Source organism: Gorilla gorilla, chromosome 4 (genome assembly GCF_029281585.2).
Source record: "Gorilla gorilla gorilla isolate KB3781 chromosome 4, NHGRI_mGorGor1-v2.1_pri, whole genome shotgun sequence".
Lineage (NCBI taxonomy): Eukaryota > Metazoa > Chordata > Mammalia > Primates > Hominidae > Gorilla > Gorilla gorilla.
This window is the reverse complement of record NC_073228.2, coordinates 145,681,202-145,709,170: the sequence shown is the minus strand read 5'-3', so window position 1 is coordinate 145,709,170 and position 27,969 is coordinate 145,681,202. Positions and strand designations below refer to the sequence as shown.

Sequence of the window (27,969 nt, the reverse complement as noted above, 5' to 3'; positions counted from 1 at the left end):
TCCGCTCTCTGCTGGCTCCGCCGCCGCCGCCGCCGCCGCCGCCGCCGCTGCCGCCTCACACACTCGGGGAGCGGGAGCGCGGCGCGGACGCAAAGCCGCCGGGCTGCTGCGCCCAGAACCAGCCGGAGCCGGAGCCCGAACTGCAGCGCCAGCCCCAGCCGTGCGGAGCCGCAGCCCGCGCCGGGGCCGGCGGCGGCTCATGGACAGCAGGGCGGGCGGCCGGCGCTGCCCGGAGGCGGGTAAGGATCCGGCGGCGGTGGAGGCAGCAGCGGCTTGGGGCCCGAAGCGGTCATGGCCGGCGGGAGCTGAGGGAGGGGCGCTCGGTGGAGCGAGGCCGCGGGGGCCCAACCCGAGCTCGGCGCGAGGGGGCTGAGGTGGGGGCTGCTGGGAGTCCAGAGTAGGGGATGCGGCCGAGGGATTCCGGCCTCCCAGGTCCGCGGCGAGAAGCCGAGGGAGGGGAGGGGGTGCTGAGCAGAAAACCCTAGTCCCCGCGTCCCGAACCTGGGCGCGCTCGGAGAGACGGGGATAAGGAGACTCCAGGAGCGCGCGGCGTGGAGGATGGGTTTGGGGAAGCGCGCGGCCCCCAGTTTGGTGGGGGTCTCCCGGAGGACGGAGCAAGCAAGGACCCTTGTCCACAACACATACATACACACACTTGTTGGGCAACTAGCTCGGCTCACTCAGCCGCTTCCAGCTTCCCGCGGGCACCCAGAGGGCCAGACCGTGGACATATATACACACACACATACATCCGTGCATATGTGCACACAGACATACCTCCCGCACACCAGCGCCCACTGGGGCACCGTCGCCAGCTCAGAATCCGCTTCAGTGTCTGCACGATCAGCAGCACCGACACACAACCCGTGGCTTTACAGAGCAATAACACAACCGGGTGTGACACCCCGCGACGTGGACACACAAACACAATCTCGTGCCCTCACAAACACAATCTCGTGCCCTCATGTACGAGTGTCACAGCCACAGTTCACTACATGAACCCTCAAAACCTAGCCACCCCCAACATTCCTTTAAGGAACACACCCTAGCATATATCATCTTACCCACTTCTTGGCTAGAACATAGGTACACAGCACAGGTCTCCTTGCACCCCTCTACTGCATCCACACAACACACAACCCAGTATCTCAGCACACGCTTGATGGCACACACACTAACACAGGAATTGGCACCTACAGCAGCGCCTCACGGTCACAAACACAGAATCCAGTGCTTCACCCATCTTAACACTGGGTGTCACACACACCTTAAACCAACAGTGTCACATTACATTACACCCTGCAGCGCATACACACAAACACACACACTCCGTTCCTCTCCCTCGGAGTCCAGATTCAGGCAGGAGAAGCCGCCGGGGTCGCTCGGCGAGCCTCAAGCGCCCCGCCACGTTCATCGCGACATTATTATTGTAAATATCGGCACAGCGGGAAGGCTGGGCCGGCCTGCCGGCTTCCCAGTCGGCGCCTCCCCAACCCCCACTCCCGGGCCGAACCGGCCGGTGTTCCGGGAACAAGCTGGACCTGGCTGGCCAAGCCATCCCGCCTCCCCGGAGCTCCGGGGCCCCAGGTTCCTTTGTAGAGGGTGCTAGCCTGGGACGGTGATTGCGACCCTCTTCCAGCCATTTAGCTGAGTTTTCTGAGCCACCTGGGTCTCCAGCACACCTGGGTCCCACACACCTTGGTGGGTCCCACACACCTTGGTGGGTCCCGCACACCTTGGTGGGTCCCGCACACCTGGGTTCGTCTCACACCTGGGCGCCCCCTCCGCCTGGTCCCCGCTGTAGGCCAGTGTGTGCGCGGGCAGGCCCTGGAGCCAGAACGGAGATCGCGGCAGGCATAGGAGCAGAATTTGTAGGCGAGGTGGTCTCGCACCCCTTCCCCCCAGCTACCCTCTGTAAGTCAGAATTCTGGCCTCAGTTTCCCCAACAGTGGTCGGCTACTATTTCTTCTGCCAGGAAAGACTGGGGGCGGCACTGAGGCCTTGGAGGATTGAGCGTAGGGCAAAAAACCCCCTCTGCTCGCCACGAGAGGGTCGGTTTTATGAGAATGTCCCCGCCTAGCCGGGTTCGCGGCTTTGTGATTCCGGCGCCGGCTCCCTCCCCGCCCCCTCCCGGCGCCCGCTGCTCTGCTCGCGCCGGCTCTGGCTTGCGGGGAACCCTAGGCCGAGGCCGGAGATGCCGGGGAGGAGGGATTCCCTGCGGTGGCCTGGGTGCGGGGGGCGCAAGGGCTCCCCCCACTAGCCGAGGCGCGTTCTCACCACGCCGCGCCCTAGCCTTGCCTTGGGTTCCTGGAGGCTGGGCGCTGCCGGGGTGGGGGTGGGGCCGCCAGAGCCCAAGAAACTGCCGCCGTCCCCCCCGCCACCCCCGAATCCCCGCAACACACACATACACACTCGGCGTCCTCTGGGAGGAGTTGCTCCGCGCGCTGGGTGTGTGCGGGGAGCGCCCGCTGACCAAGGCGGTGCGGACTGGGGCTGCTTGGGTCGCTTCGTGCAGGAAGACGCCGCGAGGCTTCTAGCACCTGCTCTGGGTCAACCCTCGGGAGCTGCCAGGGAAGGGGCCGCCCAGAAAGTTTTTATGACAAGCCGGAGGTCTAGCTGTGTTTGTGGGGGGTGGGGGGCGCGGGAGTAGGTGGGTGTTACTTTATTGACGTTAAGGTCTGGGGGAATTGGAACCTGTAATTACAACTAGACTAGGGCATGGGATGGAATCGAGGGGAGAGGCAGACTGGCCCCCAGAGGTGGCCAGAGGCAGTGTGATAGGGAGGCAAGTCTGGATTCAGTTCTGGCCGCATTTAGTTTTTACCCCTTCTCCTACCCACCTCCAATTCCCAATTCCAAAAGGGACTTCAGCTGGAAGTGGGTGTCTTGCTGGTCTGCCATCTTCTTAGCAGAGGGGCTGCTGCTGTGGCTACTTCTGCAGGGGAGCTGGGCAAGCGATAGTAAGCTAATTGCTGAGAAGAGGGTTGAAGGGCCAGGAGGGGGCCGCGAGGGTGGGGGAGGAGCTAAGTGGGAATCAGGGTTCAGGGAGGGGTGTAGGGAAAGAAGAAGGTGAGGGCTGCCCCTGCCTTGAGCAAGGATAGTTGGTGCAGAGATTCTGTTCAACAATGTATTGAGCACCTTTTATCTGCCAGGGCCCATGGTGGATGGTGAGGATGCAGAAGTAAGAGACATACCATCATTGCCTTCATAGGACTTACCAACCAGCGAGGGATTGGCTTGTTTATTCATCGAACCAAGGGGCACCCACTGTGTGCCCGATGCTGGAAATAAAATGGTCTATTCAGCAATTGGAAGACTTAGAAAAAAAAGTTTTGTCCTTTATATGTAATGGAAATAGACCTTAATGTAATAGACCTTATAGGCATGAGATCTCATTTAATTCTCCCAAATAATTTCAAGAGGCAGGTTTCATTATTTCCATTTCACAGTATGGAAACAGGTTCAGAGAAGTAAATTCACTTGGTTAATGTCACACAGCTAGGAAGTGGTGGAGCGAGGGTTCTAACCCCAACGATCTGACATGCAGGTGCCCAGAAGCCCTGCAGAGGCTAATAGAGGGTTGTGGGAGAGAGGGGAGAGGAGCTGAGGTCTGCACACTTGCTCTCTGTGGGAGGCTTCTGTTCAGCTCCACCCCACGCAACCCCATTTGCTTCCCCTCTGCCCGCGACAGTCCGTTTGTCCCTTGGTGTTTTGTGCCCGCGGCAGTGACCGTTGTGTAACAGTGCTGGGGTGAGGGTGGGGAGTCAGAGCTGACCTGGCTACTGGGACAGTGGTGGCTGCCTCTGTGTGTTTTTTCTCTGGCCACAGCACTCAGCAAAATGGACCTTGGTCCCCAGGGTGGGCTGGAAGTGAAGTTTCCGGGTGAACTCTCACCTCTGTTCTCATCCCTTCCCAGATGTTGACACAGACGGTATTTCCTTCAGCTTTTCTGGGACTCCGTCCCCTCCTTATCCCTTACTCCTACACCCCTGATGGCACTTCTGCTCCTCTATCTGAGGGACATGGGTCCCTGCGCCTGTTCCCCCTCAGGCTCTGGCTTCTCAGGGTCCTGGGTGCCCATGTCACTGGGGGGAGGTAGGGCACCGTTGCTCAGGAAGGCAGCCAGGGCCCAGGGAAGGGCAGATAAGGCGCTGCATGTATCAAAGGCTGCCATGTGGGACTAATGACTCCCAGTGCCCAACTGCTGGGGACAAAGTTCAGAGATGGTGGGAGCAGGGGTGAGGGAAGGCCTCCTTATTGCTGCTCCTGCCCTTCCAGGCCACCCTGGCTCTCTCCCTGCATTTCTACGGGCCCCTGGTTGAACAGCAGCAGCCTGGGAAGCCTGGGCTGGTTCATTCCTTGACCCTTAGGGCCACCGTTTCTTATTCCCTCCTTACTGGGCAAGGTTGGCAGTCCAGGAATGGTGGGGAGGCAGGTGTGACATAACAGGAATCAGATTCTAGCCTCAGATATTTCTGTTTCTTTCCCCCAGACTCTGGGATGTGAAGAGGCATTCTTATTTCTCAAGTCCTGGTTCTTCCACATACTACTTCTGTGACTTAAGACAGTTTATTCTTTCTCAGCCCCCATTTGATCATCTGTAGTATGGGAAGGAGTGTAATAATAAATACTACCCATTTGAGAGGGTTGGGAGGAAAGAGATCATGTGTGTAAAATGCTTAGTACTGATAAAATCTTAGTGTTTGCTGAGATGATGATGATGATGAGTGATTATGATGGCAAAGGTGATAAGAGTTTGCAGGGGCTGGGCACAGTGGCTCACACCTGTAATCCCAGCACTTTGGGAGGCCAACGCAGGAGGATCACGAGGTCAGGAGATCAAGACCATCCTGGCTAACACGGTGAAACCCCGTCTCTACTAAAAATACAAAAAAAAAAAAAAAAAAAAATTAGCTGGGCATGGTGGCGGGCGCCTGTAGTCCCAGCTACTCGGGAGGCTGAGGCAGGAGAATGGCGTGAACCCGGCAGGCGGAGCTTGCAGTGAGCCGGGATCGCGCCCCTGCACTCCAGCCTGGGCGACAGAGCAAGACTCCATCTCAAGAAAAAAAAAAAAAAAAAAAAAAGTTTGCAGGACCGGGCCAGGCGTGGTGGCTCACGCCTGTAATCCTACCGCTTTGGGAGGCCGAGGCAGGCAGATCATGAGGTCAGGAGATCGAGACCATCCTGGCCAACATGGTGAAACCCCGTCTCTACTAAAATACAAAAAAAAAAAAAAAAAAAAATTTAGCCGGGCGTGGTGGCACGTGCCTGTAGTCCCAGCTACTTGGGAGGCTGAGGCAAGGGAATTGCTTGAACCCGAGAGGCGGAGGTTGCAGTGAGGCCAGATCGCACCACTGCACTCCAGCCTGGCGACGGAGTGAGACTCTGTCTCAAAAAAAAAAAAAGAGTTTACAGGACCTCAGGCTCTTTCTTAACTCCCTGGAATTATCTCAAAGTGTACCCAGATGGTCTGACCATTGCATCACAATTGCTTGGGGGTTTCTCTAGGTCCCACCTCCTGAATAAAGATTCCTAAGGGTGGGGCCAGATAATCCTCATTTTGAAGAAACTCTCCAGATGCTTGAAAGGCCTAAGCCCTCTTCAACTCCTTTCCCCACTGTGAGCAACTCTCCCCCAACCCTGTTTTCCCCACATTCCTCCTACTTTCTGGGACCTTTCCCCAGCCCCGCCATCCCATACCTTCCTTGAGCTGGATATTATCCTGTGGTTCTCCTTCTCTTTCCAATTCAGAGGTTAGATACCACAGTCCTTAACTGGTTCTTTCGCTGGTTGAAGGTAAGGCAACTCCTCAGGGTGAGAAAGAGCGTGTGGGGAGTGGAGGTAGTCTCACAAGCATGTGTGCCTGTTCTGCCTAGGAGGTTTGAAAGGTTATAGGGCCTCAGGTTGTGACTGTGAGAGGGAGGAAGCCTGAGGCAGGGTCTTAATTCGTAGCTCTTGGAGTAGCCACACATCATTCGCCCTGACTGCCAGATCATGGCCCCCTGAATTAGCGGCTAAAATTTGTGAACAGTCATTTTTCCTGGAAAAATCTGCACCATGGTTTTATAAAATTCTTGAAGGAGGATGTGACCACAGAAGATTAACTATCTTAAGTATCCTCGATCTGGAGAGAACAGAGGCAAACAGTGACTGCCTTATTTATTCTCTTGATCAGGTTTAGGGTAATTCCCGTGGGCTTCCCACATAACGCCTCACCTGCCAAGACTTTTGTAGAGAATTGGGGTGCACAGTGATACCACCTTGTATATGCAGAGGAGGGTGGCAGCAGGATACAGTCCCATAAGAAAATGAGGTTCTCTGGTGATGGTCCTTTGGCAATGTGTTTGGGTTGGGGTTGAAGTAGTCAGATGAACCTTGTGCCAGGTCCATGCAGGTGGAGGGGGGGTGGGGGGTGGATCCGAATGGAGTACAGATAAATTCTTGCTTCCTTTAAAGAGATTAACATTCACACCAATCTGATAACGCCTCACGCACTTTAGGGAGGGGCCTGTGCTTGGGGAAGGCCATACAGAGGAGGGGATGTGTTTGATTTATCTAAGGACTCTGTGCATTCAGTGAACATTTGCTGAGAGTCTACTATGTGCCCTAAACAGAGAAGACTTACATTTTACCCCAGGAAGTTCTTAGTGGCATAGGGGAATCGGGTAAGTGAGTAAGTAAAAGAGCAGTGGTCACACAGCAAGTACCAGGAAAGGCTAAGCCCAGACAGCCAAAATAACAACAGTCATTCAAGAGCTGCCGAGTGCCCACTGTGTGCCAGGTCCAGGGCTAAGCCCTGAGGAGGTAGGAGCAAACAAAGTAGAAACTCTCCTGCCTTCTGCTCACCATCTTGGAGCAAAGACAGACAATTAACACATTTTCCAAACAGGTACACAACTACAATTGTGCTAAATGCTTTGAAGGAGTCCTTTGTTGAGTACCCACATTTAGCCCACAGTATCTCAAACACCCTAGGAAATAGGTAGTATTATCCCCATTTTACAGATAAGGAAACTGAGGCACTAAATCTTTGCTTCAGGTCATGCAGCCAGGAAGTGAGCAGCTGGGTTTGCCTCAGACTGTCTGATGCCACAACCCTCGCTCTTCTCCACCCTGCTGCCTTACATTTGCCAAATGGTATACAGAAGCAACCAAACAAAATGGACAAATAGTCATTGAGTTAGAGGCACTGTCATGGCAGATTGGACCAGTCTTGTTTACTTCTGCATCCCAGTGCCCAGGACAGAGCCTGGCATATTGTAAATGCCCGATAAACATTTGTTGAATGCATGACTGAGTCCCTGCAGTGTACCCAGATGTGCAAAGGTGCATTGTTAGGGGGCAGGGGATGAGTGAGTGTACAGAGTACTGTCCCTTCCTTCGTAGTGCTTTGTGTTTGCCTGGAAAGGCAGAGAACTCAGGAATAGGTGCACAGTACTGAAGCTGAACAACACAGGCGGGCAGTGTCCCAGTCAGCCCCATGATTCATTGCCTTGGGATTGGAGCAGACAATAAGTGGCTATGAGTTGGAGGAAGGAGAGGTCACCGTGGGCAGGAGAGGACTGTGAAGGTTTCCTGGAGGGCCAGAGCCTGCCCTCAGTGGGATTGATGTGAGGTGGGTGTTCCAGGTGTGGGGCAGGTATTCCAGGTAAAAGTGAGGAAGTGGGGAAAGGAGACTGAACCAGAAGCCCCCAAAGAAACTGCTGATCCAAAGATTTTGGATTTGAATAAAGGAGGGACTGGCCATGATTTTGTTGGAGAGGAGGGGGCATTCAAAACAGAGACAGTAGCTGGGTCTAGCTGGGATCTGCAAATGCACGACCTCAAAGCCAGGGGAGATGGGCAGAAGAAGGGGGTTATTGTTGTGATGGGGTGCAGCTTCTGGTTGACTAGGGCAGAGGTTGGGAGAGGCTAGTGTGAGGTAGGGGCTGGATATATGGAGATGGATGTCAAATAAGAGCCAGATGTTCATCCAGAGACCAGAGGGTGTGGGGTGGGGGAGTGGCCAGGGAAAGGCTGCTGGTGTCATTATCATCGGCAGCTCTGTCCCAGTTAGACCTGCTGGGCTCCCTGTTGCTAAGGACAGGCCAGGGCAGCTCCCAATGCCAATTCCAGGGCTAGTCAGCCCTGACCACAGTTCTGACCCCAATCTTGACCTGTGTTCCCTTGTACGCACCTGCCCATGGCAGCAGGAGGGAGAGGAGAGGAGCCCTAGCAACTGTATGTGTTCCTGTGTGCATGCTCTGGGGCATGTGTGCACACTCTGTGGCCTGTGTGCACGTTCTGGGGCATATGTGTTGGGGGAAAGTCGGGGAAGGCTAACACCTACTCCTCAACCCAAGCCTTGCCCAATTCAAGCTGGCCTTTTATGGGGGTGGAGAATACTGGGCACCGTGGGTGATTGTCAGAAAAAGAGGATTTGAGATGTCATACCTCATGCATATGCACTGACTTGGCATCTCAGAATAAAGAGAAATGAGACATCATCCCCTCTCCCTCCAGCCAACCTTAATGGAGCCCAGTGTGACAAGTCAAGGTCCCAGGGTCTGGGGCGTGTAAGGACGTACTTGTGTCTCTTTCCTACCATGCATGTGGGGAGGGGTGCTCCAACTGGGGATGCTCGAGGTCTCACCCTTCCACTGGCTCTCTCTCCCTATCTCAGTATCAAGGTAATTACCATCGGTGACTAAGGCAGGATGCTCGTGAGAAGGAGGTGTTGGGTGAAGCACAGAGCAGAGAGCAGGGAGGAAAAGAAGGAAAGAGGGCGGGCAGCCGGGCTTGGACCCAGGGAGCGTCAGGTGGGTGAGGGTGTTCCATGGGCGGGAGCTGCTCTAGGCATGCCAGGCCTCTTACTGGCTCCTCCAGCTGGGGCAGACACTGCTGCTACACCCAGCTGTGGATGAGATTCAGGGATCTGAGTTTCTGGAATCGGGGTTCTGTGCTGGGACTGACTGCTCTTGTGGAGAATTGTGTGTCAGTGGGAGAGGGTGAGTATGGGGCCAGCTCTGGGCAGCTCAGGGCCAGGCTTTTCTTCCCAGCTCATGGCCTCTGTTTTGCCTCTTCCCCTTGCAGCCCTCCTGATTCTGGGGCCTGCCAGGATGGGGCCCCTGAGGCACAGCCCAGGCCCTGGGGGGCAACGGCTACTACTGCCCTCCATGCTGCTAGCACTGCTGCTCCTGGTGGCTCCATCCCCAGGCCACGCCACTCGGGTAGTGTACAAGGTGCCGGAGGAACAGCCACCCAACACCCTCATTGGGAGCCTCGCAGCCGACTATGGTTTTCCAGATGTGGGGCACCTGTACAAGCTAGAGGTGGGTGCCCCGTACCTTCGCGTGGATGGCAAGACAGGTGACATTTTCACCACCGAGACCTCCATCGACCGTGAGGGGCTCCGTGAATGCCAGAACCAGCTCCCTGGTGATCCCTGCATCCTGGAGTTTGAGGTGTCTATCACAGACCTCGTGCAGAATGGCAGCCCCCGGCTGCTAGAGGGCCAGATAGAAGTACAAGACATCAATGACAACACACCCAACTTCGCCTCACCAGTCATCACTCTGGCTATCCCTGAGAACACCAACATCGGCTCACTCTTCCCCATCCCGCTGGCTTCAGACCGTGATGCTGGTCCCAACGGTGTGGCATCCTATGAGCTGCAGGCTGGGCCTGAGGCTCAGGAGCTATTTGGGCTGCAGGTGGCAGAGGACCAGGAGGAGAAGCAACCACAGCTCATTGTGATGGGCAACCTGGACCGTGAGCGCTGGGACTCCTACGACCTCACCATCAAGGTGCAGGATGGCGGCAGCCCCCCACGCGCCAGCAGTGCCCTGCTGCGTGTCACCGTGCTCGACACCAATGACAACGCCCCCAAGTTTGAGCGGCCCTCCTATGAGGCCGAACTATCTGAGAATAGCCCCATAGGCCACTCGGTCATCCAGGTGAGAGGCCCCCTCCGTATAACTGTCAGGGTGACCCACCACTAGAAATGGGAGCCCACCCAACCAGGTGAGAGTTCCCTTCACTTAGGGGAAAAACTGCCAGAATACTGTAGTGAGACCCCTTCTCCCCAAACTCAGCCAGGGGAGTCTTTCCCACCCCACCCCAGCAGGTGATATTACTTTCCTCTATCAGGCTACTTAGGTGACAGTGAAATAGCATATGAACAGTTTCCCGTGACCCCTAAGGCAGACTCAAGCTGGGGAAACCTCTGAGAAGTGAAACTCCCGCCCTAGTCAAGTAGATCCTTCTCTGCCAGCCAGGTGAGCTGAGTTGGAACAAAGGAATCACCGTTTATCCAGGTAGAATCTCTCCTGAGATGAGAGTATCTTCCCAACCAGGGACAGTTTCCCTTTAGCCAGATGAGGTTTTCCCGAAGCTGGAGGATATAGCCTCATTTTGCCTCTTCCTGACAAAGTCAAATGAGATCATTTTAGCCAGGTGGGACCCTCAGAGTTCTGAAAAAACATACTAGGGTGTCTGTATACCTGCCTCCTCCCCTAGGCATGGGGTCCCCATAGATGTGGGGTGCTTGGTACAGTGGGGTTCAGTGGGGGGTCAATTTCCTCTGTTGAAGTTCTCAGCACCCCTCTCCATGGGAACTGCCCCAGGCGCTGGGCAGCTTGGTGGGGCTGGGGCCTGGGAGGGAGCAAAGAAAGCGTCTCTGCAGACAGGTGGGTGTATCTCCCGCTGTCATCTCAGCTCTGGCCTCCTGCCAGCCCCAGCTCCTTTCTCCTTCCCCATGGGCTGAAGATGCCTCTCTCTTTGATGTGAGGGAGCTGAGGAGGCTCGACCTGCCCTGGACACCGTTACCCATCCTGGAAAACCCTTAGTCCTGGGTCCTCAAGCCAAAGTGGGAGATGGGTGGGAGTTTCAGCCTTTTTTTTTTTTTTAGAGACTGGTGGACTGGGACCTGGAAAAGAGACTGAGAAAGAAAAGAGAGACAGACAGTCGGGGATAGCAAATAATAATAGCCTAGGTGTCAGGCACCGTTCTAAACACATGATGTGTATTATATCATTTAATCCTTACAGTATAAGGTAAGCATTATCCCCATTTTGCAGATGAGAAACCGAGCCCAAACAGATTAGAAAACTCGCCTGATATCCTACAGCTAATGAGTTCAGAGTCCACCTTTGCTGCAGCCAAGAGTCTGGCTTCAGAGCCTAGGTGTGTAAGAGCTTTACCACCTCCCAGTGAGGTGAAGCGGGAGAGTAGGGCAGAGAGTAAGCAGAGAGGTCAGCAGGGCTGAAAAGAGAGGATGGAAGAAAACAGGCTGTGGGAAAGGGGAAGAATCAGAACGGAGCAAGGATAGAAAGGAGACAGAAGCCAAGAGTCACAGAGACAAAGAGAGGTAAGACAAGAGACAGATAAGAAGCTGGAAGACCAATCTAGAGCCAAGGGAGACTGGGGATCCTCATCATAAAGTTGGTGACAGGTAGACTGGGGTGAGGGGAGGAGAAACTGTTAGGGTTTGGCACTCAGAGATGTGAGCAGAGACCAGGGTACCTGGGGAACCATTGCCCAGGAGTCTTCACTGTAGGAAAAGCCCAGGCAGGGATAGCTGGAGTTCCCATTCCCAAGGAGGAGAGGACTGGCAGTGGCTTGAGGGCTCACTAGGTGCAGTGCCCACTACTGCATTAGCACTGATTTTTCAGAGGCAGGCGGGTAGGAGGGTAGATGGTTGGACAGACAAAAAGAAATACATGCTATTTAGGGAGCACTTTCCCTGTGCCGGGCAATGTCAGGCATTTTTACCTGTATTATCCCATTTGATGCTCACCACAGTTCTGTGAAATAGGTTACATTATTATCCCCATTTCACACATTCATAGACTGAGGCTTAGGGAGGTTAAATAATTGGCCCAAGGTCACATAGTTACTTGGGAAGTGGTACAACTGGGATTTGAACCCAGGACTCTTCTGTTTTGTTACCCCAGAGACTCTGCCAAGTTATGCTTATTCTCCCCTAACTCCCCACAGCAGTCACATTCTGTCTGGCTGTGACCTAACTCCAGCCCTCATGTTTCTCCCTGCCCAGTAGTACCCCATGGCCATTCCCACCTGGGTCCTCTTCCCCATTACCAACCATGTTTGTATAGAGTTGAGTCGAGTGTGCGTTGGAGTTGGCGTGGGAGGGTGTGCCCGCTGACTGCAGAGGGACAGACAGTTCATTGTTTGATGCTGGGAGCCCAGCCCACTGCCAGCAGGCTCTGTGGCCTGCATCAACCCCTCCCTCCTGGCTGCAGGCTCAGGCCGGATTCCTCGCATTGGTGCCTCGCCAGCCAGTGCCAGTCGGGAGGAGAAGTTGCTGCTGAAACAGGTTTCCCCGGTTTGACAGAGCGGTGGCTGGGGCCCGGCCTGGAGGGCTTCTCTGACCCACAACCCTACCTGACTTCTTTCAAAAGAAATCCCCCGACCTGGGGCCTTCAGGTGGGCATGTGAGTCTTTACTCATGTGTGCAAACACACATATGCACAAACACATATACCTTCTCACACAAAAATCACACATAATCACACATTCTGACACAATCATACACATACAAACACATATACCTTCTCACACAAAAATATCACATTTAATCACACATTCTGACACAATCATACACATACATATGTGCATGCGTGCATGTAGTGCACATTCACACGGGCACACACACCGCCTCTACTACTCACACCTCTCCATCTCTTCAGGAGTGTTCAGGCAGGGTTCATTGGTGAAATGGCTTCCCTAGTTCTATTGGATCCTCATCCTCTCCTGGTATTTTTGTGGACCCATACAGCAATGACAAGTGAGGTTTAATTCTGCCCTGTCCCATCTCCAATAGTTGCCTGTAGCACTGTTGAGGATTTGCAGGCTGCATCTGGGCTGTTCAGGAAAATAGGTTAGTAATGCCTGCCAGAGTGTCCGAATTGGGAAAAGGCAGTACACACATGGCTTCTGGAAAGGGAGCGATGTTGGATTGGCTGTGTCTGCCATGCTTGTTGGAAAGGACATTGGCAGCATGTGTGCCCCTTTATTTGCTATCCCTGATCTAAACCATCTCTGTTCTCCTTGTTTTTCTCTCCTGCCCCATAGGTGAAAGCCAATGACTCAGACCAAGGTGCCAATGCAGAGATCGAATACACATTCCACCAGGCGCCCGAAGTTGTGAGGCGTCTTCTTCGACTGGACAGGAACACTGGACTTATCACTGTTCAGGGCCCGGTGGACCGTGAGGACCTAAGCACCCTGCGCTTCTCAGTGCTTGCTAAGGACCGAGGCACCAACCCCAAGAGTGCCCGTGCCCAGGTGGTTGTGACCGTGAAGGACATGAATGACAATGCCCCCACCATTGAGATCCGGGGCATAGGGCTAGTGACTCATCAAGATGGGATGGCTAACATCTCAGAGGATGTGGCAGAGGAGACAGCTGTGGCCCTGGTGCAGGTGTCTGACCGAGATGAGGGAGAGAATGCAGCTGTCACCTGTGTGGTGGCAGGTGATGTGCCCTTCCAGCTGCGCCAGGCCAGTGAGACAGGCAGTGACAGCAAGAAGAAGTATTTCCTGCAGACTACCACCCCGCTGGACTACGAGAAGGTCAAAGACTACACCATTGAGATTGTGGCTGTGGACTCTGGCAACCCCCCACTCTCCAGCACCAACTCCCTCAAGGTGCAGGTGGTGGACGTCAATGACAACGCACCTGTCTTCACTCAGAGTGTCACTGAGGTCGCCTTCCCGGAAAACAACAAGCCTGGTGAAGTGATTGCTGAGATCACTGCCAGTGATGCTGACTCTGGCTCTAATGCTGAGCTGGTTTACTCTCTGGAGCCTGAGCCGGCTGCTAAGGGCCTCTTCACCATCTCACCCGAGACTGGAGAGATCCAGGTGAAGACATCCCTGGATCGGGAACAGCGGGAGAGCTATGAGTTGAAGGTGGTGGCAGCTGACCGGGGCAGCCCTAGCCTCCAGGGCACAGCCACTGTCCTTGTCAATGTGCTGGACTGCAATGACAATGACCCCAAATTTATGCTGAGTGGATACAACTTCTCAGTGATGGAGAACATGCCAGCACTGAGTCCAGTGGGCATGGTGACTGTCATTGATGGAGACAAGGGGGAGAATGCCCAGGTGCAGCTCTCAGTGGAGCAGGACAACGGTGACTTTGTTATCCAGAATGGCACAGGCACCATCCTATCCAGCCTGAGCTTTGATCGAGAGCAACAAAGCACCTACACCTTCCAGCTGAAGGCAGTGGATGGTGGCGTCCCACCTCGCTCAGCTTACGTTGGTGTCACCATCAATGTGCTGGATGAGAATGACAACGCACCGTATATCACTGCCCCTTCTAACACCTCTCACAGGCTGCTGACCCCCCAGACACGTCTTGGTGAGACGGTCAGCCAGGTGGCAGCCGAGGACTTTGACTCTGGTGTCAATGCTGAGCTGATCTACAGCATTGCAGGTGGCAACCCTTATGGACTCTTCCAGATTGGGTCACATTCAGGTGCCATCACCCTGGAGAAGGAGATTGAGCGGCGCCACCATGGGCTACACCGCCTGGTGGTGAAGGTCAGTGACCGCGGCAAGCCCCCACGCTATGGCACAGCCTTGGTCCATCTTTATGTCAATGAGACTCTGGCCAACCGCACGCTGCTGGAGACCCTCCTGGGCCACAGCCTGGACACACCGCTGGATATTGACATTGCTGGGGATCCAGAATATGAGCGCTCCAAGCAGCGTGGCAACATTCTCTTTGGTGTGGTGGCTGGTGTGGTGGCCGTGGCCTTGCTCATCGCCCTGGCGGTTCTTGTGCGCTACTGCCGACAGCGGGAGGCCAAAAGTGGTTACCAGGCTGGTAAGAAGGAGACCAAGGACCTGTATGCCCCCAAGCCCAGTGGCAAGGCCTCCAAGGGAAACAAAAGCAAGGGCAAGAAGAGCAAGTCCCCAAAGCCCGTGAAGCCAGTGGAGGACGAGGATGAGGCCGGGCTGCAGAAGTCCCTCAAGTTCAACCTGATGAGCGATGCCCCTGGGGACAGTCCCCGCATCCACCTGCCCCTCAACTACCCACCAGGCAGCCCTGACCTGGGCCGCCACTATCGCTCTAACTCCCCACTGCCTTCCATCCAGCTGCAGCCCCAGTCACCCTCGGCCTCCAAGAAGCACCAGGTGGTACAGGACCTGCCACCTGCAAACACATTCGTGGGCACCGGGGACACCACGTCCACGGGCTCTGAGCAGTACTCCGACTACAGCTACCGCACCAACCCCCCCAAATACCCCAGCAAGCAGGTAGGCCAGCCCTTTCAGCTCAGCACACCCCAGCCCCTACCCCACCCCTACCACGGAGCCATCTGGACCGAGGTGTGGGAGTGATGGAGCAGGTTTACTGTGCCTGCCAGTGTGGGGGGCCAGCCTGAGCCAGCAGTGGGAGGTGGGGCCTTAGTAATAACACCGCTGCCTCACCCAGGCACAGGGATTAGGCTGAGTGAAGATTAAGGGAGGGTGTGCTCTGTGGTCTCCTCCCTGCCCTCTCCCCACTGGGGAGAGACCTGTGATTTGCCAAGTCCCTGGACCCTGGACCAGCTACTGGGCCTTATGGGTTGGGGGTGGTGGGCAGGTGAGCATAAGTGGGGAGGGAAATGGGTAAGAAGTCTACTCCAAACCTAGGTCTCTATGTCAGACCAGACCTAGGTGCTTCTCTAGGAGGGAAACAGGGAGACCTGGGGTCCTGTGGATAACTGAGTGGGGAGTCTGCCAGGGGAGGGGACCTCCCCATTGTGCCTTCTGTGTGTATTGTGCATTAACCTCTTCCTCACCACTAGGCTTCTGGGGCTGGGTCCCACATGCCCTTGACCCTGACAATAAAGTTCTCTATTTTTGGAGTTTTGGTTTCTTATTTTCTGGAACTGAGAGAAGCAGCGAGAGAGACTGGAAGCAGCCCTTTGTCCTCAGGTCCTACCTCAATTTCCCCTTCCCTTCTCTTTGCCTCTTGCCACATCCTAGACCTGCCCACTGTACCACACACTATCTTAGCCTACCATCTTGCCATCCACCCCCATGTCCCTATCCACGTCTGGGAAAGTGGCCTTCTGACCAGCCTTCAAATGGAGGTGTCTGGCAATGTGTCCCCTTGCCCCATGTCTATAGGGCTTTCTACCTAAGAATGACCCAGAAAGGGCAGGTGGAGCTATACCCAAGTCCTGCCCCATCTGAGGCTTGATTTTTCCAATCTGCTCAAACAGTTGCTTCTGACAGACCTCAGACTGGAGCACCTGGTAGGGAGTAGCATTCAGCCTTCCTTCCTGCCTTAGGTGAAGGCAGAGAACCTCTTGATTACACCAGCCACCTTCCCCCAGGGCAAGTCCTTCCCTCAAGTCCCTTCCCCAGCCTCTTCATCCCAACAACACGCAACACCCAGCAATTCGCTGGCCCTCCCCTGTGTCTCCCCACCATGATCACCAGCCTGGGCTGCAGGGAGCGGGGCCCAGGGGGAGACATGGGGAATTCCTAAGTTCTTTGCATTGACCTGCCCTGCACCCCCACTCTTAGGGGGTTCCCTGCTCATGAGCATAGGCTTCCTAGTTCTGCCTTCCGCCTGTGATGCTACCTCCCTCCCCACTTTCCACTCCTTGCTCTGGCCACCCTGGGTTGCTTGCTTGCACTCTCTCTCTCTCCATCTCTCACTTCTTGCTCTCCTGGGTCTGCCCTGTCTCTGGTTGTGCCTGAGTTGGAGGAAGGCTAAATCGTGGCTGAGGGGCCTCAGGCCCTCGGGGAGTCTCTGAGGCCAGAGGCAACCTATCTCCATGGTGACTAAAGAGGCTTGAGACACTCCCAAGAGGACCAAGGCACCAGCTCTCTCCTCTGATTCCATCCACAAATTCCCCCAATGCCCCCAAAGTAAAAACTCCTGGGGTCCTTGGAGGAGTGGGGCCTGGGGAAGTGAGATCTAACCATATCGTGACCTCCAGCAACTCCTGACCTCCCATTCTTTCTCTTCCTTTTCTGTCCTTTCTGGCATTCCTTCCGTCTTTCTCCTATTCCTTTAGCGTCTTCATGTCTTTTTCTTTCCCATGATCTGAGGGATTGTCTCTTACTCAGCTCTAATCCAACCTAACCCATCCATGGAGCCACACTGAATGTCTTCTCCCAACATTCAGATACAACCAAACCACAACACCTGTTGTCATCATCAACACACATAGGCCAAGTTTCCACTGAGTACTCAGCATGGTACTAGACCCTGATGAAAAAATGGCCATACTTGTACAAGACAGACAAGTGAACGATGAGGCAATTGAGTGTCTTAAGAGTCGAATGAGAAGTGCCCTACTAAAGCTTTTCCCAACTTATTCCATGAAACTACTTCTACTGCTACTGCTCACTTCCTTTTTTTTTTTTTTTTTTTTTTTGAGATGGAGTTTTGCTCTTGTTGCCCAGGCTGGAGTGCAATGGCACGATCTCAGCTCACTGCAACCTCTGCCTCCCAGGTTCAAGCAATTCTCCTGCCTCAGCCTCCTGAGTAGCTGGGATTACAGGCATGTGCCACCACACCCAGCTAATTTTGTATTTTTAGTAGAGACAGGGTTTCTCCATGTTGGTCAGGCTGGTCTTGAGCTCCTGACCTCAGGCGATCTGCCCGCCGTGGCCTCCCAAAGTGCTGGGATTACAGGCATGAGCCACCGTGCCCGGCACTCACTTCCATTTTTTGAGTCCTTACTAGGTGTGAGGTACCATGCTAAGCACTTTGTGCGAATTAGTTCAATCAGTGCTCATAACTCTTTATGATATGGGTCATTTTAATATTAATTTTGCAGAAGTGAAAACTAAATAGTGATGCAGCCAAATTCAAACACAAAGCAGGCGGGTCTCCTATTACCTATTATGCTATAAAAAAGGTGTTCTGTGGTGAAGTTAGTTTTGGTAGTAAGAAATTCATGATCACATTAGCCTATTAAAGGCTCTGCAGAGTCCTCCAAAAAAGGGGGAACCTGTTAGACTTCGTTTAACCTTTTTTTTTTTTGAGACAGGGTCTTGCTCTGTCACCCAGGCTGGAGTGCAGGGGCGCAATCTTGGCTCATTGCAACCTCTGCCTCCTGGGCTCAAGCGATCCTCCTGTGTAGCTGGGACTACAGTCATGCACCACCACACCTGGCTAATTTTTGTAATTTCTGTAGAGACAGGGTTTTGCCATGTTGCCCAGGCTGGTCTCAACTCCTGGGCTCAAGCGATCTGCCCACCTCAGCCTCCCAAAGTGCTGGGATGACAGGTGTGAGCTGCCGTGCCCGGCCCCAATTTTGTTTACCTCTTGAGTTTTCTGAATTTATTTCACCATATTGCCCCTCCCTTCCTTTGACGAGCACAGTATGGGAAAACTTGTACAAGACATGGAAATGGGCTTCTGGAAGGAGAAAGTCAGCTTGTCAATGATGAGCAGGATTAGGGCAGGAGGGTGCCCTGCCTCCTCACAGGGTCACCGTGTGAGCAAACTCCTGCGGCAGAAGTGAACCAAGTTGGAGGCAGGGAAAGGGCAGAAAAAGGAATATTCTGGCAAGAAGAGGGGCATAAGAGAAAGCTGAAAGATGAGACTGGAAGAACTGTAGGTTGTAGAGGACATAGGTGCCTTACCAAAAGTTCTTCAGAAAGAACTAGTCCCTGAAAGCTCATGAGTGTTTTAGATGAACTGAGTTTTAGAAAGTGCACTGGAATATATGGTGGGCTTAAAAGGGCATGGAGATGAAGGTACAGGACTGAACCTCTAAGAGTTGGACTATGATGGTGGCAATGGGGGTGATGGATGGATGGATTTGGCCAAGGTTAGGGAGAAAGGACCCACAGGATTCAAGGGATAATTGGATATGAGGTAGGGATAGGGAATGAGGGGAGAGCTACCAGGATTCTCAGGTAGACATCAGCCTTCTGAGTCTGGGTGATAGGATAGTGATGAGATCATTGCCCATACAGAAGCTAATTGAAGAAGCATTTGGTTTCAGATGTGTTGAATCTTAAGGGCCAGTAGGCAGAGCCAACTGGAAATAATCAGCAAGTGTCTAGAGCTTCAGGACTCAAAAGAGTTTGAGAGAGATTTTTTGATCTGGGCTTTTATAATTTGATAGTCATAAAATTAGAGGGAACATTAAGTGTTGGGTATAACCCAACCCTCCATTTTATGGAAAAGAATCATGGGAAAAGAGACCAAGCGACTTGCTTAGTAGGCAGGACCAAAGCCTTCAATTACCAGATATGGGTTCTGCAGGGAGGTGGGACTGCTGGCCGGTATCTTGAAAGAAAACTGGAAAGAGAAGCACCAACAACCATGTTGCCCTGTGCCTCCCAGACCCCTCCTGGACCCTAATCACCCCTACACCAGGTGGACTACACTCCTTTATAGCCTCCCGGCCCCAAACATCCATGTTAGTTTTGGGGACCTTATCAGTCATCACCCAGACCCTTCAGTGTTTTAGATCAATACAAGGATTCCAAGAACGGTCGCTTATTCCTGAAGATGAGGTGGGAGCCATCTTCAGGAATGGGGATAGTGGGGAGGCAGTTCTGGGCTACCTTCACAGCAGCTCCAAAACTCCTGTCCTGACAGCCTCTTCCACCCTAGCTGCCTTGAATGGGACTATTAGGAGGGTAAGTCTACAAAGCCAGGGCCACCTCCCCTGGCCATCTTCATAACCTCCTATCCAGAGTTATAGAGTAAGACAAAGCACTGCCAAAAGTCTTGGAGGATGGGAAGGAGCTTAGAGACTCAGCAGCAGGGCCCTGGGCTTAGCTGTTTTCACCCCTGGCCTCCAGGGGCCCTGGGTCTGCGCCCTCCACAACTCCTAATTTCTGGTTGGCAGGAAAATCTGTGGCAGTCCCAAGTGGGTATTTGGGTGGCTGGCTGGTTGTGCCAAGTGCCAAGTTGAGGTTGCCAGGTTCCAGGGCTGATCGTTAACCTGTGGCAGGCATACAGGGCTACTGGCTGGGAGCAGCCTGTCACGGTTCCACTCCCCCGACCCCCAGTCCCCAGTCCAAGCCTCCAAGTCTGGCTCCTCATGCCAGCAGCCCTCCCAGAAGCTCCTTCCTATTTCCTGGAAGGAGTCTCCCTTTGAGACCAGCTTTCCTAATCCCTAATGGGTGCCATGCCCTCTCCCCATGTCCAGGCTCCTGGCAGAGCCCTACCCTCTCCAGTGAATATTCTATTTCCTGATCGCGAGGACTAGGGAGTTTCCATTGTTCTGCTTTGTCCCCTTCCCCCAGGTGCCCTGGTTTGTTATCAGGCTCCTCCCTTTTTTCCTACTCCCAGGCCTCTCTGGAGGGGAGTGAAGTGGGGATGGGGGGGCTGAGTGGGAGGGGCGACAGCAGGGAGTCTTCAGACTGCTGCAACATCACAAACCAGGGATGAGGAACACAGGATAAGAAAAGAAAGGTTGTCCCCTCATTTGGAAGGAGGCAGTGGCAAGAGCAGTGAGACAGGTGAGGAGCTGGAGTTTGGAGGGTGCTGTTTGGAAATGAGGGAACTAACTGTTGTGGTATTGGTGAGCTGTTTGGGAGTTAGGAGTCTACTTCTTTTAGGAAGCTGTTCTAGAAACTGCAGGCTATGCTGGTGTTTAGAGGCTGAGCTGGAATTAGGGGAGTCGGGTGGTATTATGTTACTCTGGTATTGGGCTCTACACTGTATTACAGGTCATTCTGGGATTAAAGGGAGGCTGTGCCAATATTGGGAAGCTGGGTTAGAACTAGAAGGGTTATGCTATAACAAGCGGTTGCACTGGATGAGGGTTATTGGGGTAGCATAGGGGCTATAATAACACTGGGGCCTGCGCTGTATTGGGACTTCCAGTATGTAGACTTGGCTGTACTAGGAGCGGTCCTAGAACTCAGGAGCTGTCTTTCACTGGGGCCTGTGCTTTCGGGAGGAATGTGCTGTGCTGGGGCCTGGGTCTCTTCTTGGTTGCTGTTGAGGCCTAAGTAGGATGGTGCTTGGCTTGTACTAGGGCCTGGTATGGTGGTGGGCCCTGTGGGCAAGCTGGCTGGTCAGTAGTGACAATCTGTCTCCCTGCAGTTACCTCACCGCCGCGTCACCTTCTCGGCCACCAGCCAGGCCCAGGAGCTGCAGGACCCATCCCAGCACAGTTACTATGACAGTGGCCTGGAGGAGTCTGAGACGCCGTCCAGCAAGTCATCCTCAGGGCCTCGACTCGGTCCCCTGGCCCTGCCTGAGGATCACTATGAGCGCACCACCCCTGATGGCAGCATAGGAGAGATGGAGCACCCCGAGAATGGTGAGGCGCAGCACCATGGTCAGGGCACCCCAGGAATGAGTGGAAGCCTGGGAATGGTGACAAGGCCTTAAACAAATCATCTATGTATTGAGTTATTATGTGCTCAGTCGTCATCACCGTGCTGAGGGCTTTCAGGTATACACGCATTTAATCCCCAGAACCACTCTATGATTTGAGAACTTTATGGCACCCACTTTACAGTGGAGGAAACTGAGGCTTAGAGAGGTTAAGTCACTTGCCCAAAGTCATACATCTAGAACGTGACAGACCTGGGAGGGATTCAAACCCAGGTTTCTCTGACTCCAAAGCTGTTGCATTCGGCACCATGTTTACACGGCCACCTGGGAACAGGGACCCTGAGTGTGGTGGCCAGAAAGCTCACGTAATGGTGAGGAAACCTTGAGAAGGTGGGTGGTCGTCCTCTAAGGTTGGGAAGGCCTTGAGAATAGAGATTGGGCCCTGGATGCTACAGGGGGCTCAGAGAATGGAGTGACGATATGCTGGGGTGAGGAGTGGGAGAAGGTTTGGCACCTCTTTGAGGAAGAGCGCGGCAGGAGGTCTGGTGAAGAGAAAGGCCTGTCTGGGAGGGATTTGGAGGGTGATGGCAAAAAGGAGGTGTGAGCCAGAGCAGAGGTCGGCATGGGAATGGATGGTGAGGTGTGCCGTCAGTAAGTGTGTGTGCAGTGCATGTGCATGTGTGAAGGCGTCCATGGCAGCCTGTGGAGGGGGAGAGTGAACGAGCTAACCCCTGAGATGGAAAGACTCTCTAAGTTGGAGTTGTCCTCGGGTCTCACCCACTCCCTCAACTCAAAGCCTCCTCTCTCCACAAAAGATGGGAGGTTTCACTCCCCTGCCTCAGGCACAGGGCCCTTGTCTAACCTCCCAGGCCCTAGGTCTCAGAGTGTCCTCCACCCCCACCCCGCCCCTCCATGCGCGATCTCATGCCCGTCTCGTCCTTTTTGTGCCCGCGCAGAGCCGGCTGGCCGGAGCAGGCCCTGAGGCAGAGTGCCAGGTATGTGGGAACTGCTCTGGGGTCTGGGGTCTGTGGGACTCTGCCCAACACCCAGCCTCACCCACCCAGTGCCCATGCTCTGCTCTGAGCCATGTTGCGTCCCCCAACTCTGCTCTGAGCTGTAGAGCCTTGGCACTTTGAGGGTTAACAACAGAGCTGTCCCCTCCTCACCTGGCACTGGCAGGAGGCCAAGCCAGAGTGGGTGGTGCCAGGGGAGCCCCTGTCCCAGGCAGTGTTGCTTAGCCATGTCCCTGGGGGGTGGGGGGGTCACTGCCTGGTGCTGTCCCTGAGCAAGGGCAGGACAGGGACAGCTGTGACAGGAAGTACTCATGGCCCAGCCGTTCCCATGGAGACCCCCGCTGCCCAGCAACTACACCGGCTACTGCTGATGTCAGGCAGCCAACTCCTGTTCCCGTGGGTGTTCTGGGCAGGGAGCCGGGGCAAGGCCAGGGGTGGTGGCTGGTTTAGGGGCCAGAGTGAGGTGGGGAGGGGCTGCATGAGCGTGCTTGTGGATGTGAGTGTGTGCCTCTATGTGAATACCCCACATAGAAGCTCGTCCCTTCCCCCTGGCTTTAAAGCAAGGTCTCGCAGGAGGAGGGTGGGTTCAGGACCACCGGGAGCATGTGAAGCTTGAGGGGGTTCTGAAGGAAGCAATGTGCCCAATTTCATCTGAGGATAGAGGTGCCCACTGTAGTAGATTTGTGTATCCATGCCTATCTGTGTGTGTAAGAGAGGGAGAGAGAGAGAGAGATTGATTGTGTCAATCAATTCAATGAGGATGGAGGTTTCCTCAACCCCACCTGAGGATAGATTTGAACATTTAAGTCTGTCTGGAGATAGATGAGGCAGTGTGTAGATGAGTGTGTGTTTGTGCACCTGTCTGAGGGCAGATTTGGTGGGTGTGTAAGAAGAGCACTGTGGGGTAGGTGATGCTGGAAGGAATGTGTCTATTTAGGGTTTGGTGGCTCATGCCTGTAATTCCAACACTCTGGGAGGCTGAGGCAGGCGGATTGCTTGAACTCAGGAGTTCAAGACCAGCCTGGGCAACATGGCTTAAACCCCATCTCTATAAAAAAATACAAAAAATTAGCCAGGCATGGTAGTGCACGCCTATAGTCCCAGATCCTTGGGTGTCTGAGGTGGGAGGATTGCCTGAGCCTGGGAAATTGAGGCTGCAGTGAGCCAAGATCACACCACTGCACTCCAGCCTGGGTGACAGGAGTGAGACCCTGTCTTGAAAAAAAAAAGGATAAGGCCAGGTGCGGTGGCTCATGCTTGTAATCCCAACACTTTGGGAGGTCAAAGCGGGTGGATCACCTGAGGTCAGGAGTTCAAGACCAGCCTGGTCAACCTGGTGAAACCCCATCTCTACTAAAAATCCAAAAATTAACCAGATATGGTGGTGGGTGCCTGTAATCCCAGCTACTCGGGAGGCTGAGGCAAAAGAATTGCTTGAACCCGGGAGGTGGAGGTTGCAGTAAGCCGAGATTGCGCCACTGCACTCCAGCCTGGGTGACAAGAGCAAGACTCCATCTCAAAACAAAGAAAAAGAAAAAGAAAAAAGATCGATTATGTGTGTGTGCGTGTGTACAGTAGGCCAGTAGGTCGATGGTGGGAGGGCATGTGTCTCTTCGAGGGTGTGTGTGCCTGTGAGTTCAGCGGTCAGGAAGGGGCGCATACTCCTGTCCTGAGGTGGGGTGTAGATGCCAGTGGGAGGCCATGAAGCAGAGCTTTGCAGAGGCTGTATGTCTGACAATTGTCCTTCCTCGCTCCCTCCTACAGACCTTCGCCCTTTGCCTGATGTTGCCATGACAGGCACATGTACCCGGGAGTGCAGTGAGTTTGGCCACTCTGACACATGCTGGATGCCTGGCCAGTCATCTCCCAGCCGCCGGACCAAGAGCAGCGCCCTCAAACTCTCCACCTTCGTGCCTTACCAGGACCGAGGAGGGCAGGAGCCTGCGGGCGCCGGCAGCCCCAGCCCCCCGGAAGACCGGAACACCAAAACGGCCCCCGTGCGCCTCCTGCCCTCCTACAGTGCCTTCTCCCACAGTAGCCATGATTCCTGCAAGGACTCGGCCACCTTGGAGGAAATCCCCCTGACCCAGACCTCGGACTTCCCACCCGCAGCCACACCGGCATCTGCCCAGACGGCCAAGCGCGAGATCTACCTGTGAGCCCCCTACTGGCCGGCTGGCCCCCCTCCCCCAGCCGCCGGCCAGCTCCCAAATGGCCCATTCCAGGGCCTCACTCTCAACCCCTTCAGCGTGGACTTCCTGGCCAGGGCCCCAAGTGGGGGTATCACTGACCTCATGACCACGCTGGCCCTTCTCCCATGCAGGGTCCAGGTCCTCTCCCCTCATTTCCATCTCCCAGCCCCCAGGGGCCCCTTCCCCTTTATGGGGCTTTCCCCAGCTGATGCCCAAGAGGGCTCCTCTGCAATGACTGGGCTCCTTCCCTTGACTTCCAGGGAGCACCCCCTCGATTTGGGCAGATGGTGGAGTCAAGGGTGGGCAGCGTACTTCTAACTCATTGTTTCCCTCATGGCCGACCAGGGCGGGGATAGCATGCCCAATTTTAGCCCTGAAGCAGGGCTGAACTGGGGAGCCCCTTTCCCTGGGAGCTCCCAGAGGAAACTCTTGACCACCAGTGGCTCCCTGAAGGGCTTTTGTTACCAAAGGTGGGATAGGGACGGGGGTGGGAGTGGAGCGGAGGCCTTGTCTTCCCGTGCTGCTCCTGGACTGGCCCACTTGCCTGCCACATGCCCACGCCTAGTCCCATCTGGGCCCCCATTCCCTGCTGGTCATGCAGTGTCTGTATATAAGGACCTTGGAATGACGTCCCCATTTCTGCCTGATTTGCAACTTTTCTTGTTGATGTCGTGTTGTCTTGGGGGACCCCTCTGGGGGGGGGACCTGCCCTGTGCCCCCTCATCCCTGCCGCAGTGCCCCCCAACCCAGGCCTCTATTGTTCCATGTTGTAAATACCCCTGGGGCCATGGTGGGATGGGGGTGCAGGCCAGGGAAACAATGGGTGGGTGGGGGTGGGGACGGGGGTAACATTTGCCTATCAGCAGAGCTGGGCTTTTATTTAATTTTTCTTAAAAATACAAATCTCTATTTTTTTGGAACTGTTGCGCTGTGCCCTGGGGGGATCCCCGCTCAGGCTGGCCTCCCACATCCAGATGAGCATCACAGAGGGGCCCTGAGGCTGTGAGGGGCAGCTGGACAGGGGTGGGATGACTGTGCCTCTGGCCTGGTTGGGTGAGTTGGGAGCAGGAAGGTTTGCTCAGGGGGTGGCTGGGTGCTGCTCCCAATATAGGGGGCCTGCATCCTGCCCCCTCCCTGCCCTCTCAACCCCCAGCCCCTGCCATGACTGACCCGTCAGCCTGTAAAACCACCATTGCCTTGATCTCAGGGGGTGGGAGGGCTGCCTCAGGGCACCCTGGGCTCCAGGCCCCCTTCTTCCAGTTGGGCTTCCCTTTGTCAGGGTCAGGGGTCCCATGGGGGAGGGGGTAGGGAGGTTGGGGGGCAGAGAAGCCCAGTCAGCCATGATGAGGTGAAGTTCTCTTCTTCACCTCAGGGGGCCAAGGTGTAAGGGGCATCCTGCAGAGCCCCCGTCTCCCACTGTGGCCGTCTCAAAGCCTCAGCCCCTCTTCCTTCCAGAAACCCCCACTGCCTTGGCCCATACCTCTCCAGCTCCCTAGGGGCCCAGGCTGGGAGGCTGGAGACTCAGGGTATGGCCCTTGCTTGACTTAGTCTAAGCTTGGGGAGGTGGTCCAAGATTGCGAGGGGTGGGTACAGGCTGCGGGGTCGTCTGGTGCCTTTGGGAGCTGTGCTGCTGGGGTCTTGACTCTTGTACCCCAGAGACCCCACCCCCACCCCGGAAAAGCCAGGGGCCTGAAGAATCACCCTATTTATCTGTCCCTTACCCCCAACTTGGCTTGGGGTGACAGTGCTAGGAAGGAGAGCATTGTTAGGCTGGTAGCCCTGGCATACGAAGCCCTTCTACAGAGGGGAAGGGGTAGAATGGGATGGGGTGGCAGCAGCCAGGTCTAGGGGTTGGCCAAAGGCTCCTTTCCCTTGGGGAGGCCCAGGAAATGGGCTGGGGGCTTGTTAAAGAGACAGCCCCTTTCCCCTGCACAAATGGGGCAGGTGCAATAGTCTTGGAGTTGGTAGTATTGGGTGCCCAGCTGGTGGAACAGTGGCCTCAAGAATTGTCCTGGGTCCTGGAGGTCAGGATTCGGGCAAGAAGATTGTATGAGGCCCATTTGCTTGGTGGAGAAGGTGGTCCAGACAGGCGGCATTCCTGGGGTCAGTGGACTCCCACTGGAAGCCCCTAGTGGCCTGGGTACCTTGCCCTGGTCTTAGAGACCCCTGAGCACTGAGCGGAAGAGCAGAGGAGCATTTTGCACAATGGAGAAGCCAGAAGAAAGAGGGTGGCCCAGATGGCTGGGAGAGCTGAGAAGCCCTTCCCACAGGCAAAGACACAGCCCCCAGCCCCCTGGTTGGGGCCAGGGCACTGAGTCTGTCACCAACTGGGCACTGGAGAGATGAAACCAAAGGTGGGCAGGGGTTGGTGACAGCACTGGGGACTATTCCTGTGGGTCCTAGGTCTGTGAAGCCCCTCCCCAATGCCTGTGTCGCGTACAGTTTTATGTACCAATAGGCGACATTTGGCCAGAGGAGAGCCCCCCTCAAACCCAGCCTGACCCAGTCTGTGTCTTCCTAGAGGGGACCTAGTCGGTCCCCATCCCCCTACTTCAGGGCATGTCTCTCCGTAGGGGGAGGGTATATGGGGACATATTTCTCTCCTAGGGTCCTTGAAGTATGTTTCACATCCCGGGGTGGGGGGAAGTTCTCTGGGCATCCCTCACCTCTGGGGGCTCTCTAGGCCCTATCTCTCCCCTTGGGAGTCTCTGGGGGACATGTGTTCCTGCTGAGGACCACGGGAGCATGTCTCCCCCGATTACCCAGGCTCTCTGGGGAGCCTGTTTTCCTCCCAGGGTTCCTGGGAGTACTTAAGGCAAGTGAGTTTCGGGCCATCTCTCTTCCCAGGGAAGGGGGCTATCTCTGAAACACGTCTGGGAAGGGATGTTTCTGGCCCTGCCCCCAACTCTCCTATGGGGGTTTCTCTGCCCTGCAGCACTTTAGGATGAGGCTGGGCATCTCTGAGTTGTCTTTTCTCCTAGGAGCCCTGGGATACCTCTCTCTCCCGAGGGTAGGGCCTCTGGAGCCATTTCTTCCCTGGGTCGGGGCTGTCTCCGGGTGTTGGGAGGGCTTATGTTGGCCATGAGAAAGTCTCTTAAGGGGCGTCTCCACTGGGGACTTCTCTGGGAGGGGGGACTGTGTCTCGCCCATGGGGTTTCGGGCGGGTGTGTCTGCCCATGGGGAGGGGAGACTGTGTCTCCTCGGGTTATCTAGTGGGGAGGGGGGCCGTGTCTCTCTCGTGTGTAGGGGGGTGGGGGTCGGGGTGGGGGGTTTTGGGCGCGTCGGGTGCCCACATTGGGGTCGTGTTTCTCTTGGTTCGTGCCACTTCCCACTGCCTCGCTCCTCCCGGGAAGGGCCCCCGCCCCGCCCCGCCCCACCCCACCCCACCCCACCCCATCCCTGGCGCTGCGAGCACAATCCCGTTGATTTGTAATGATTTCTGTCTCTGTCTTTCTCTGACCCCCCCCACCCCCGCCGCCACCCCCCACCCCCGCCG

The 27,969-nt window shown here is 55.1% G+C and overlaps 1 protein-coding gene across 5 annotated transcripts; it reads left to right on the top strand.

Annotated features, from left to right (window-relative positions):
* Nucleotides 1-18: 18 nt before the first annotated feature.
* On the top strand, nt 19-27,964 carry PCDH1 (protocadherin 1). 5 transcript variants are annotated; one of them, XM_055389256.2, is made up of 6 exons: nt 3,026-8,987; nt 9,073-9,935; nt 13,075-15,270; nt 21,032-21,251; nt 22,225-22,263; nt 24,046-24,128. In XM_055389256.2, exons 1-5 carry the CDS (start codon nt 8,816-8,818, stop codon nt 22,248-22,250), a joined length of 3,477 nt encoding a protein of 1,158 aa, XP_055245231.1. In that variant the 5' UTR covers nt 3,026-8,815; the 3' UTR covers nt 22,251-22,263; nt 24,046-24,128. The 5 variants fall into 5 exon arrangements, with proteins under 5 accessions (XP_018883757.1, XP_063562901.1, XP_055245231.1 ...); XM_019028212.4 differs by lacking the exons at nt 3,026-8,987; nt 22,225-22,263 and adding an exon at nt 19-239 and having other exon boundaries at nt 24,046-27,964; XM_055389253.2 differs by lacking the exon at nt 22,225-22,263 and having other exon boundaries at nt 3,027-8,987; nt 24,046-27,964.
* The last annotated feature ends 5 nt before the right edge of the window (nt 27,965-27,969 follow it).